Source organism: Cebidichthys violaceus, unplaced genomic scaffold (assembly GCF_023349555.1).
Source record: "Cebidichthys violaceus isolate CVI_PGR_0920_01 unplaced genomic scaffold, fCebVio1.0.p SCAF_1, whole genome shotgun sequence".
NCBI lineage: Eukaryota > Metazoa > Chordata > Actinopteri > Perciformes > Stichaeidae > Cebidichthys > Cebidichthys violaceus.
Genome location: NW_027176262.1, coordinates 11,561,869 through 11,576,490, shown reverse-complemented (window position 1 = coordinate 11,576,490; position 14,622 = coordinate 11,561,869). Strand labels below are relative to the sequence as shown.

Below are 14,622 nucleotides of genomic sequence, written 5' to 3'. Positions count from 1 at the left end.
TCTGTCAGCACTTTTGCTGTAGTTTGCACTGTTAACACCGTTAGCTGTGAGCCACGGACTCGCCATCGCCACGTTAAGAGGCAATCCAAATAGTCCCAATCCCGCATCTTGCACATTTATGTCCTTCATGAAACTCTGGAAAGATTTTAAATAATCTGTCCAGTTTCTTCCACAGATGCTCGATCACATTTGTGCATATTTTTACATCATACAAGATGGATTTATTTTTAAGGGCTAAGGGAAAAAAGAACATACTGAAACCTAGACATGACAAGACACATGCAAGAGCATCCGTAGCTTACATGCACATTGGGTTTTGTTTTCAGAGTTGAATCATCTTTGCACAATGATTTAGAGGGCCACATATTTCCCTGAGTGTAGAGTAGTTGACATAATTTGAAGAAAATATAAAGATGACAAAATATCATGTAAAACAGAAGAACAAAGAGGCTACTGTTTTGAATAAAACATTAAACTCAGTCTTTGGCATGACAAAAATAACCAAAATAACTAAAGTAGATGGATGAGTTTTACCTAAGACAAGAGGAGCAGGCATAAAAGGTAATAACAATCATTGAGAACATGTACATTAACTTTCAATTCAAATGAGCGCCATGCTAAATCAATCTTAATAGTATCCATATAGCTTTATTTGATCAAAGGCCAAGTCTCTCTGAACTATTTCCCCCACTTTTCCTATCAGATGGGTTTCCCCCCCCAATCAAAGCCCACAAGTTGGAGAGCACATCACCATTAACTACCTTATACAGTGGGTGAAGCACTAGTTCATTTGATCTGCATTTAGCGCTTGGTCTGATGGAAAGAGAGATCCAGGCTTTGAATTAATAGAGAAGGCAGCAGATCTTTCAAAAGGATAATGAGTTTTTTACCCTTGGCTTCCTCTTTCCAGACACACTTCAAGCTACTGTGTCACAAAAAGCATCACTCGCTCAGTAAGGCAATGCAAGCCTCTGTTTGGACCTTCCTTTAGTCATCTACAATAGGGCTCCGTTACCAATTTTCGCAGAGCAGAACCCTTGACACAGGTTGTGATCCAAGTGCTTTGATTCTGACTAACATTTAACAGCAATTCTTCATTCTGTCCCAAAACACACACCTCACAGACCTCCCTGCCCCTTGTGATGTGTCTACTCGGAATGAATGGGCAGAGAGAAAGATATGAAAGTGCAGCAAGTGAAGTTTTTAAGTTATAAATGTGTTGCAGCTTTGGTGTAAATCATATGTTCAGGATGGATAATTTCCAGCTGTTAATGCAGGACTCAAAGTGACAGAAACGTTAATGGCAGTGTGTATATGTGTTACTCCAGTATGAGTGTATCTGTGTGTCTACCTGAAGAGGTGCAAAATTGTGTTTCTGAAAAAGGTGATAAAAAAATGCTTGCTCCAGTTGTTCCACGTAATACGGGCTCTCAATCTTTTGAGACAGTATGTTGTTGTGAATGACAGCGTTAGTAGAGTTTATACAGTCTTGTTAAAGGGTGCCATTATTACACTCAGCCAGAGGTTGACATGTTTGCATGAGGATCACATCTGTTAGAGATGCTACAGTAAAAAGCTTCATGAGATCGTGTTCCTGTGGTTTGGGCTGTTACCTCGGAGGAATTCTCATTTCATACCTACTTTTCACAGAGCCTGCCTTATACAGTCCACAGCCTGCTACGCCTCAGCGTACCTCTGGGCTACTCATTGATTGGTTTCAATGGATCAAGGGCCAGCTCATGTCTTCCTTGTGTGAAAACAGCCTTGGTAGTTTGCCAGCTGTCAAATATTGACCACAACCAAATGTCAACACCTGTGAGACCAAGATATGTCAGAATTATGCTTTTTATTTAGTTGGCGTACACCTACTTGTGTGGATACGAAGGCATTTTAAGTTATTATTCACTACATTTTATTGGTATTTCTATTTCTGATGCAGCCTTGGGAAAGATGATATTACTTTTTTATTCTCAAGGAAAATTGTCTGAAATGAATGAGATTTACAGAAAATAAAACATAGGGACTTACAGACGAAACATGACAGGACAATACAAAAGTGATGAAATACATTTAAATGTTCTTAGACTTATAGGAAATATTTGCAGACTGCAGACACATTTTTTGCGCATGAATTAATTATAATGCAAAGTCACCTGGCTAAAGAGCTGTTTGTGTGCCGCACCTAATGGCTAATGGAATGATTTGTTTATTTCAGTGTCCTGAACCATATGGTGCTCAGCCCAATAAAAGAACATCACATTACCATTCATCTCATACAGTTCCACAAATTCAGAAGGAGAACATTTTTAAACAATTTCCATAACAACATCAGTGTTATTATGTTGGATGCAGTCTTAGAGTACATCCACATTACTCCGTTTTCGTTTGGAAACGCATATGTTTTGCTACGGTTACACTGAGCGTCCACACTACGCCGGCGTTTTGGAGCACCGTAAACGGAGGAGTTTAGATACGATCCCGAAGCCGGATAACTTTGGAAACTCCGGGTAGCTTATTAGTGTGGACGGACGGAAACGCATACGTTTGGAAACGATGACGTAACACCCGCGATCGACTACCAGGTTAACTGACAACTGATTACAGGCATTGCTGATCTTGTTGTCTTTACTAGCAGCTGTTGTCCAGTTAAAGTCTGCATGTCTGCGGAGGAAACAGCTGTTATTGGAGCGATCGGTGAGCGGCGAGAGAGAGAGAGAGAGAGAGAGAGAGAGAGAGAGAGAGAGAGAGAGAGAGAGAGAGAGAGAGAGAGAGAGAGAGAGAGACCCGCAGCGCTGTAACTAACGTTAAGTCTGAAAAATAAAACGTATTAAACTTTCCACGAACTGTATCTGTTTGAGTTTATAGAGGAAGATTTGAGAGAAGATCTTAAGTATCAAACACATACTTACGATCATTAAAGACTACTTTATTACTCTGGTTGCTTAGTTACAAAATACGACAATCTACTTCCTGTTTACATCAGCGCATGCCCAGTGAACGTGAAGAGTCACGTGATATTCGTTTCCAGGCGTGTAATATGGACGGAGATCACTTCGGAAACGATGGCTGAAACGCCGTGTGGATGGAGATCGTTTTCGTTTGAAAACTCCGTTTCCAAACCCGGCCAACTGAAAACAACTCCTGAAGCCCTCTGTCTATCTTCATCTGGTTGTAAGGCCATAGTCATTTCATGTGAAGATTGTTACGCTTTGTGTAGCTTTTAAAAACTTTGTTCAACCAAACGTTGGTTGAAATTGGCTCGACAATACTGCTATACAACATAGCTGTAGAGCCTCATTTTGAAGGGTTTGTTTTTGTTTAACGGCAATAACAGATTTTGGTTTTGTGTAAACACAACATTGATATTATCACCTTGAAGTTGGTATGCCTAACTTGTTTTTTACTGCTGTGTGTGCTGATAGGTAGCATTCAACAGGGCTGTAAAATTGGCCAAAAATGCTGACAAGAGCAGTGAGAGTGAACTAAGACAGTAAAGTTGTGGGCCACAAAACCAAAACCATGAGCTGAAAGACAGCGCTTCATAGAGCTGAGGGGGACTGCAGCGTCGATCAATAATCTTTATCTCTAGTAGCGCCCCCTTTCATATGCAGTACATGTAGTCGTTTGATCCACTATTAATACAAAGATATTGATTTTAGCAGCCTTAGTGCAAGGATGTTACATATGTCCGGGTGTAAGACATGGCAATGGTCAAATTACACATCAGAGAGGTGTAATATTTTAGTCATGATCTTGACAAGAAATCATGATGAAACCACACTTAAAACTTGCTGCTGTATAGACATTAATCTTAATCACAGGGTTTCCCTCTGGATTTGAAGTGTTCATCCTCGGTCAGAGAGAAGTCTACAGAGCTGAAAGATTAATTTTTATGAAGCTGAGTTTTATATTTCAGTTAAAAAAAATCAAAAATTTGCAAAGCATTGCGTGCCTGTACATGATCAAGAGTGGGTCCATTAACTGCATAACTGAAATTATTATGTTCTTTGTTCACGGCTTTTCAATCAGACAGACACGTGCAACCTCGGATGAACTGTCACTGCTACTCTCTGCTTCTTAGCAAAGCATTTCAATTCATTTTAGATATTGGCTTGCTGCGATTCCCCGTGATGATGTTAGATGAGTGGATATGTCTCATCTTTACAAACTAGAGCTGGTTGTTGTTTATTCGACTGTATGATCAGCAGGGAAAAGGTCACTTGAAACATGTCCCAGCTCAGTATGCAGTTCTGCACATCTATGTCTAATATGAATAGGCTTGAAGTTACAATACTCCACCTGCAGATTTTGCATTTGAATCACAAATCTACAGTACATTTATCTTTTAGCCAAGTTGTTGTATTTTATGTGCCTTATTAATGTCACACTTTTTTCCATCAGGTTACTTTAATATCCTGCCTTGTTTTTGCTGTAAATGTAGTCTATTTAATTCAAGAACCTTCGTGCTAACCCCGTATAATTATATTAATCACAAAGCCTGCTATTAGACATCTGCTGCTCATTTTTTTGTGTTTGCTTGTTGTATGTTGCAGTCGGGATGAATTCTAATATAGTGTTGCAAGGCTATCACAGTCACAAAATCTGACCACAGACAGACTGCATATACACACCTGGCCGCCTCTGTGGTGATTAATTCCACAGAGGGTGTCTCCAGGTCCACATGTTGCCATGATGACTCTCACACAAACACGCACACACACACACACACACACACACACACACACACAAACATATTCTTAAAATGAGAATCTTACGGTTCAGGCGCAATTTAAAGCTTTTCACTCTCATATACGCTTCCAAAGTTATTTGTTATTTTGTAGAAATAACAAATAAAAAAAAGAAAGGCTTTTAAGGGTGAAAGGTCACAGCATACATTTAGAATAAAAATGCATATCATCCTTTTGTCTGAATATCTTTTATTATTGCCACAGTATCTAGAAAGTGCATACAAATATACCACACCATAGTTTTTTTCTTCAAAAATAAGAAGAGTACATTATCTACATCCAGTCTATCTATAATTGTCTTAGCTTAGAACACATGACCGGCATCAGATTCTTTCATAATCACACTATAATACAACATTCATTATTTTGTACAGAATGTGTATGAATCATTTCTGAGCATATAATGTTCTCTCATCATTCTTTAATGCTTCTGTGGCAGATTGATTGAATTTTATTGTAGATGTAAACAGTGTAGCATCTCTGTGTAGTGTCTGGAGTTCCTAGACTGCCTCTATGAAAGCTAAACAACTGACTAATGTTTGAGTGCTTTTGCTGCAGTAAACAGAATGTTAAGAATGTATATTTCTGCTGTGCTCTTGAAAATACCAGTATGTTATGAATTTACATTGCTGCAGCGCTCTTAAGATTTTAAAGCTTTTTAGCTTTCAAGCTTTCATCATACAGACCGGATATTTACATTAAATGGGACTCACCTTTTTAGAACAAAAGTAGATTTGACCCACTAAAAGCTGCTCACAAAGTGTTTGGATTTAGTAACACATTGCATGCCATAAGCACTCTAGACTAATGGAGAGTAGTGTGCACAAAATGTCAAGTATTAGTACTAATACATCTATACAACTTGGGAGCAGCTTTCAGTAGATTGAACTTTAATTGTAGATCTAAAAGAAAATAAAGGCTATGCGTGATACATTCTCAAATGTCAAAAAACAGCAGTTACCAGTGTGGATGTTTTTTATTCCTTTCACCCTCACCAACCATTGCTACTTTCCCTTCCCTTCTTCTCAGCTGCCATCCTTGATGACCCTATGGAGTGCAGCAGAGGAGAGCGTTTAGCCATCACGCTGGCCAAAGACAGCATCAACAGGAGCAGTAACCGCTCCACCACGGGCAAGCTGGAGGTGGATATCTTTGAACTGCTGAGAGACAGTGAATATGAGATGGGGGAAACAAGTAAGTAACACAGGGAAGAAATGCCAATGAATTGGTGTGGGTCTGTTGGTCAGTATATGTGTATGTGGTGAGTCAGAGAAAAAAAGATATAGAAAGTGTCTCTCATTTTAAAATCAACAAGCCTGTCATTTCAATTCACCCTACTGGCTTCTTTTCACGCTTCCTTCAAGTGCACAGAGATAAGTCTGTCTGGTTTAACAACATTTTTGGTCAAACAGAAGCAAAGAAATTATTGAAAATAGATAGCAGACTGACGTGGAGCAGGAACGCAAAATGAGCTGTCATATTTTGATAGCTGCAGACGTGAAATGATGTGGTTATATTTGTCTGCTGGGTTGTATTTTGTTCTCTTTGACTGTATATTGTCAACTTTCACCCTACTGTGGCAAGGCAGATCAAAAAGACATGTTCTGTATAAAGGAGTGTAATTTAAAATGACTTAATCGGCAGTGTGTCAAAACAGATGACCTCCAACAGAAAGGTGTATGGACCTTTTTAAGTGGGCCATTACAGAAAGAGGTTGCCAGTAATTTGTCACACAGATGTGACAAATGTTTCACTGAGGGTGACTCCATTAACACAAGCTAGAGTATTTGTTATTAATTGTATCAATGCTTCCACTTCACTGCTACCCAGAACATCTGTGTAATAGGTGGTGACTTGCTGCCTCACACCTCAGTGTTTATTATGTTTTTTTGTTTTTGTTTATTAATGAAAACTATCCACAATCAATACAGCACAGCATGTGTCTGCAGAAAAACAACCAATATAAACAGCTATGACAAGAAGTGTGGGCATTGATTTTCAATACAACACATTCCCACTTTCACAAACCCAAGAGACTCAGTGGTGCCGCTTAATCCATGGAAACACCGCTTCACTTACCACAACAACTGTATTTGTTTCTCTGCCTGGTTTACTTCAAACCCCTCCTAAATGTGGTTCCTCTGTGTGTGTGTGTGTGTGTGTGTGTGTGTTTCTTTCCCTGCGTGTGTGTGTGTGTGTAAAGTACAATGTGTTGGTGTGTGCATGCTGGATTGTGTGCACATTATGCAATTGTTTTGTGTGTGGAAGTGTGTGTCTGTAATTAGAGGCAGGAATTGGATTAGGGATGGATCAGTGGCTGCAGTTAGATGGAAATATCACAGAGAGGCCGCTACCTGCCCAGAAAAGCCCCTCCCCCACCGTTGAAGCACCCACTAGTGCCTGTGTAGTAAGCAGCTCCTGAATGGAGGACCCCCTGGACTGCTTGCTGCTTTTACTGGCAGGAAAGTCAACGTGACCAGACTTCTTTCACTGTTATGTATAGCTTATAAGGCCACATTACACACGGAGATGTTTGCTTTAGTGCTTTGGCTTTGGTGCTTCCTTAGGAAACTGATGGCCATCTGTCAGTATTTCAATCCCATGAAAATCTTAAACCATTAAGATCTCAAAGAAACAGTTTCCATTGTGTCGTGAGCTACTTGCAGCACTTTTTCTAAATGCTGCACATATGTCGTCAAGTTGGTGCAGATGTTTCTTTGTTTGCTTGTGTTGTTTTTGCAGAGCATTTAGCTCTCTGGGCATCTTCTTCTAACCAGCAAACTTGTCATCATTTTACAAGTCAAACTCATTACAGCCCTCCATTCCAAGGTTCCAATAGCTGGTATTGATCTGTGACAATCAATGTCAAGCTGGGAATAGGGATTTCAGCTGACCTTCTGACCTTAATTTGACCGCGGTGAGAGGCACAGTACTAGTCTTGACAATTCGCAGCATTATTGGACACCGTAACATCAGTGTCCAGGGAGTAACAAATAAACTTTGGCGAGCAGGTAGAGTTCTGACACAGACATTGCATGCACATTCTCTGTCTCTCACACATGCTAGCTGTGCAAAAGAGGGAGCAAATCAAAGTGTCACAGGGGCCAGCAGCATGTTGGCTGGCAGTCAAATCGTTCAGCTTCATAATTTGGTGAAGCCATGCAGACAGGTGCAAATGTGTGAGCATGTACTGTAAATGTGTGTATACATGTGTATGCGTGTGTTTGTGTAAGGTGTCAGTGTGTTCATGTCTTACAGGCCCCATGGGTGACTAAGGGATTACTTATTAATCATTCGACTCACTGCCTCTGGATTCCCATCCTGCCTTTTTCATGCTCTGCATTTGCCCCAGTAACCCACATCAAATTATCATCACACACACTAATTTTGTGCACACATATGAGCAGTACATAGTCTCTGTACTTGTGTCTACCTCGCATCATTTTGACTGGAGCGGTTTAATTAGAAGCCAGGGATTATAAACTCACAAGAAATGACATTCTGTTTTCCAGTATGGGGAGATTAATGCATATGGCCTGTGTACATCAGAGAGGAGTACGATTCACGTTCCCTGAAATGTCTAAAGATATGTTTTGGTACCCAAAGGTAAAGCTTTTAAATCAGTCCTTGTAAATGTAAAATGTGAAAAACAAAATGAGATGTGTGTGTCACTTTTGGGGATATTATGGCATTCATGTGTAAATGTTCAAATACCAGATTTCATGTTTTAAGCCTCCAGATATTGCTGTCTGTCACTATTTTTGTCTCTGCCTTTCTCACTGTCACTCTGTTTATCTGTTTGTGTCTCTTCCCATTTCCATGTCTTTCTGGTCTCTATGTGAGTCTGTTATATGACTATCAATTCCTCCCACAAGCTTTTAAACTATCATTGGCAGGATCTATTGGATTTTTCTATATTTGCATCACGTTAGGTGTATTAAACATGGACAAATGTATTTGGCCATGTGCAGGTTTCATTAACGCATGTAGGTTCAGGTTCCCTTGAGACAGTAGAAGCGCTGGCTCAGGCCGCTATCTGTTTAGAGGTTGAGATAGTCAGCATGTGCATCTATTAACATCTGGCTGAAGAGGGCCTTTTTTTTAAATGACTCAGATTCTTCAAGAAAGCCTGTACTTTATTTTCCTGGATAGCACGCGCTGACTGACTTACTCTCTTGCTGTCACCTTTACCTTCTCAATCCTTATTTTACCCTCTCTGTTTTCTATCAGTGTGCCAGATAATGTCGAAAGGCGTTGTGGCAGTCCTCGGTCCCTCTGCCAGTCCGGCCTCCAACTCCATCATCAGCAATATCTGTGGAGAGAAGGAGGTGAGTTTATGCACCCAGCTGACCTGCAGCCGCGGGCCCATGTTGCTCACAGTGCGAGCAGAAATACAGAGTTTGGAAATATGCTTGTTAGTAACTGTGTGGTTTATCAGAGATTGAGGGGCAATGAAATCCAACTTGTTAGTGACAATGATTGTGAAAAGGGTTGACTTTCTCCCTTTTCACTAGGCCTATGATTCAGAACATGTAAAATGTTTGTGTGCTGCTAAATTAATCATTTTCATTCCAATTTTCTTCAGTTTATTTGATACATTTGGAATTTTTCTTGCTTAGTTTGTTTTATGGGATCATAGCATTTGTTATTGTTGTTGTTTTGCCTGGGATGTTGTGATACATCAGCTGCTCATTCAAGGAAAGTGTAATGAGGTTTGCCTCATTATGTCCTCTAGGCAGGGAGGGGCTGGGCACTGTTGAGATGTAGTAGAAAATAAAGCATGAATGAGTGGATTTGGCTTCAGAGCTTGACTCCATGCAAACAGATCCCAGCTGGATGCTAATTGACTTGTCTGAACTCTGACATGGTGTGTTATGCTGTCTGATTTCAAGAGACAGAGCGCCTTTGAATTATACAAAACCATAAACTAGATCAAAATCAATTTTAAATCAGAAAAATGTATCTGATGGTTTTACTGCAGTGCTTTGGGATGTTTATTACATTTGATACACTTTGTTTACACTTTTTGTAGAAAACTCTTCAGATCATGAAAGTGAATGCATATTGGTAGCATCTCTATCATCTACCATGTACTAACTTCCGCAGATTTTAAAAACTACCTGCCCGCTTTCTTTCAGTTCATCGATCATTTAGTTTTCACTAGTTGTGTTGTTCTGATATTCCCCATGCTGTAATTGGATTTGGTCCACAGAGAAGACGCCTTTTTAACTGCATGAATTTGGTCAGCATGACTATTAGAGGAAGTACCATTACCCTTCGAGTCTCTATAATTGTCCTCTGGTACAGTACAGCCTGTCTTTCTAATGAGACATCAGTCTGTTGTAGTAGTAGGCATACCAGGACTCCCTGCTGCTAAAAGTCTCTGGCGGCATTGGCTTGTGGGGCTGACTGCTTTGAAACACTGACTATGATAATACCACCATATGAATATAAAAGACCCCATAAAGAGAAAAAAATGCATTTTAAGTTGTGAGTGTAAGTGATACATACAGTATAGTCTCCAAGGAGTTGATACTAGCCCTAAAGATTCTCAGTTTCCCCAAATGTTCTTTTATGCACAAGTGAATAGGTAAGGCAATACTGTGGATGACCAGAATACTTCAAAGCTCAGCCTGTCTTCCATATTTACCACAGATAGAAAGATTATAAGATCTGCTGCCATCATGTTGAATTACTCTTTGTCCTTTCCCACTTATCATGTACGCTTCTTTAAGCAGTCATTTCCATCCGGCCTTGGCCAGTACTGACACCAATGCTGTAGTCTGAATTGTATGTAGTGTTTAACTCCTAATAGAGAACTGCTGCAATATCTGGAGAAAAGTATGCAATATGTTGCCACACATAACTTTACAGCTTCGTAAAAAAAAAACTTATTATTTTATATTTAGTTCAAGACGTGGACTTCTATTTTTTGAGGGGTATGACACCTACGAGTTTTACATTGAGAGCTGCACTCCGTTCTCAAGTGCAGCTATTCAGCTCTTTCTCTCTATTGTTCGTATTCTTATTTTCTAATCCATCTTTTGTGAAACACTGAATTCAGACTTTTCTGTAAAATACATTTTGATTTTAACAATAACAATGTTGTGATAGTTGCGTTTGTCACAGCTGGAACTAGCTTTCAACAATTTGAACACTCATCAACATATTTAACATTATTTTGTAAATGTTACGGTACAATGTGCATATTCTGTAATATTAAAATAGACAGAGAAAATCACATTGAGATACCTTTGTCTGCTGCATTTGTCTGCTTCAAAATGACAGATTGCCCCTACTCCCCTGTTATTGTCTGATACTTTAAATTAGGATGCAGACATTTTAAATTATCCATTCTATTAAAACTGCATAGACTACAATTGAATGCTTTGGACTAGGGTCCCCCAGGAACCCAATACATTGGTATTTAAAATTATTATTTAAAAAGCACTAATTAAAACAAACAGAAAACAATGACATGAAGTCACTGGAAACAAATTGATGACAAAGTCATGAAAAATTTGAATGACAAAATAAAGCTGTAAGATCTGAAAAAAATGATACCTCTGGTACCTCAGTTGGTAGGATGAGGGTTAAAAACTGTTGGTTTGTGTCGTAAAGTAGAAGTATTTGGTAGTATTAATTGGAAATACTAATACTTTTTAAAGTACCTCAAATTTGTCCTGGAGTAAATGTTCTTCTAATTCCATCATTGCCTTTTGCATATACAGTAGTCAATCTTAATAAACAACTAAAGAAAGTCTGTTGCACATGTGACCATCCTCCGCTTTGACATAATGTTGCTAGTGTACATTGTGAAGTGTAGAACTGCAACTGTTAGACAGTACTGAGCATTTTAGCAGATAAGTAAGTCATCCATGCAGGATCTGTGCACAGTGTTTCTTCTCTGACATGATTTAGTTGGAATGTATATAATTTAATGTGCTGTGACATGTTTCTCACCTCAAGAAAAACTTGATATTACAGTTTCAAAGGAAACCACTTCCTCCTTCTTTCACCACCAATAAGAGGACGAGAACACACTGAATGTCTGAGCCTTTTGAAGTGGAGAGAACATACTGTATAGTGATGTTGGCAATGCTCTTAAAATGCTGTCAACCAAATTCACTCCCAACATACGTTAATGCTTCTAATGTCAGTTTACTAGATCTGCAGCTTTTATATAAACAGAGTTGGTGGTGTTGCCCCCAACATTTATAATCACATGGTATTAGATGAGACGTTGTGTCCACCCACAGTGCAGGATGAGTCATAAAAGATATTCAGCCACTTTACAAGAAGAAATGTGGAATTATGATATGAAAAAAACACACAACTACATTTTTGGACACATAATTGTCTTGACAATAGAAAACAAATTAAAACACCCATGGGAAAACCTTGAGAATAATGTACGTTGATCCTCTATAAAATGCATTAAGAACTATTTTTAGGTTGCTGTTTAGAGCTAAGAGTGTGCAGATTTTTATTCCAACCAAATGCCACATAAACTGATTTCACTGATTAGGTCCCCAATCTCAGATTTGAGGTGTACAAATCAGGGAAGTCAGCTCCTGTTCTCTCTCTGTGTGTGTGTGTGTGTGTGTGTGTGTGTGTGTGTGTGTGTGTGTGTGTGTGTGTGTTCTTTGTTTAGCAGACAAAGTCACATTGCTCTTGTCATGATCGCTCTGAAGGGGATGACTGGGTAATGGCCCTGGTCACCATGGCCTTATATAGGCCCTTTTACAGACGACATTACGACATTATGCTCATGTTGGCCCAGCCATCCAGACCATTGGGCAGGCTTTAAATAATGAATAACAACTGTTACCTGCATCAAAATATCTGGACAGGATCACAACCGTTTCAGAGCAACGGGTGTTTCAGTTTAACGAGTGACCAAGTTAACTGGTATTTGTGTTTGCTCATAATAACTTACGTAAATGGTTGCAGTAGATAAACACTGATGTGTACTATGAGTAAGACTCAAGTGCAGAGATCACACGGAGAATGGGTGTTGTAAAAATCAAAGGCAACAGGCATCCAGCGGAATTTACACACATACTAAAGAGTCAAAAACAAAAGACGAACAATGTAACGAGCTATTCACAGAAGACACAAAAACAGGTTTGAGGAATCACAGGGAATCGTACCTGAACTGGAGAGTTTGACTAAGGAAATGACTGAGACTGAAACAAAGACGATCTGACACTGAGATGGGGACACACAGGGTTTAAATATACTGGGGAGGTGCAGGTGATTAGAAACAGGAGGGTTCCAATCAAGGACGGGGCAGACAATCACACAGGCAGGAAAACAGACAAGGGTAGGAAGTGAAGTGAACACAGGACACAAGAGGCAGAGGAAGTCTAAATAAAACAGAAAAAAAACAACTAAACAAAACCCCAAACCGTGACATGATGAGTATGTCTTTAGAATTAATTGAAGGCTTTTATGAAGACACCTACATGATCTGATTGTGTTTTTAACAACTGCCGTCACAACGAGCAACCATAAGTATATATCTGGCCACTAAATATTAGGCCTCTTGCCAATGTATTCTACCCACTCAGTCAATTTGTTTAGGTTACATTTGTGATCTTTAGTGGTTAATGTCTTTTATAGCTTGACAAGTTATTGGGCTGAACCGTACTTCCATTGACAAACTGTGTGTACACACTTGCGTACATCATCATTGTTTCGATATTGTACAAGGGTCTATTAGTGGTAGGGTGTTGTTACTAACAAAACAGCACATCACAACACATTACCCACAATAACTGTGGTATTGCGATACAGGAGATCCTGTCAAGCAGAATGTACACACAATTAAGATGAAACAGCAGATATTAATCATATAGTCTATTCATTTATTGCATTATGAAGTGCTTTTAGTTAAATTGTTGACAAAATATGAAGGGTTTATTCGCACTAGACTTTTTACTTTACCGATTAAAAGTCTAAGTCCAGCAATCAAAATCTTACTTAGGTAAACGTGTGAAAGTATTAGCATCAAAATATACTTGTCAAAATTACCAAAGGTAAAAGTACTCATTGTGCAGAATCACCCATTTCAGAATTATATATCACTGGATTACATTTAGGGATGCATTAATGTTTACATTACTTTATGTTGCTGCTGGTAAAAGTGGATCACATGTGTATATCATAATGTATGGGTCTATATAATATATGGGTTTTTTAATCATATTTGATAAAAGTGGTTATTTATTAGACAACTCAAAATAGAAAATAAGTACTAAGTGTAATTGTGTCTTGGTCTGTGAAACTATATCTGTCCATAAATGGTGAAAACAGGTCACCCTGAACTGTAAGAGCTTGAGAAAGATGTGTGTGTGTGTGTGTGTGTGTGTGTGTGTGTGTGTGTGTGTGTGTGTGTGTGTGTGTGTGTGTGTGTGTGTGTGTGTGTGTGTGTGTGTGTGTAGGTGTGTGTGTGTGTGTCTGTGTGTGTGCGCACAATACTCTGACCATCTAATCCCTCACTGTGAGCGTGAGGCCACAGATGTTGGCACTCCGGTGGATGGTTGCCTGGGACACTGGCAGCAATATTGCAGCTGACAGACCCCACTAGGTGATCAGCACATCATCTACCACTCCCAATCAATCACTCCCCGGGCTCCACTGCTGCTGCAGAGGCTACTTCCACCGGGGCAACAGGGGAGCGGGTCTCAGCCCATCTGGGTTTCACACTAATAGTGACTAATATAAAAACAGCTACTGCAAAGAAGGGGTTGACAATGTGCATCATGTTGGTACTCTGTTTTCATTTTATGCATCGTGGCAAGCAAACCTTGGGGTCAGGATTAGGAGGAAGGCTAGATTAATATGGACTAATGAGAAACATTAACTGGAT

At 39.4% G+C, this 14,622-nt stretch overlaps 1 protein-coding gene across 1 annotated transcript in view; it reads left to right on the top strand.

Annotated features, from left to right (window-relative positions):
• grik4 (glutamate receptor, ionotropic, kainate 4) overlaps window positions 1-14,622 on the top strand; it is a 286,850-nt gene that overhangs the window by 167,411 nt on the left and 104,817 nt on the right. The window contains exons 4-5 of the mRNA XM_068710683.1: window positions 5,778-5,942; window positions 8,979-9,076. Of these exons, the coding sequence (XP_068566784.1) occupies window positions 5,778-5,942; window positions 8,979-9,076 (263 nt within the window). The remainder of the gene's footprint in view (window positions 1-5,777; window positions 5,943-8,978; window positions 9,077-14,622) is intronic.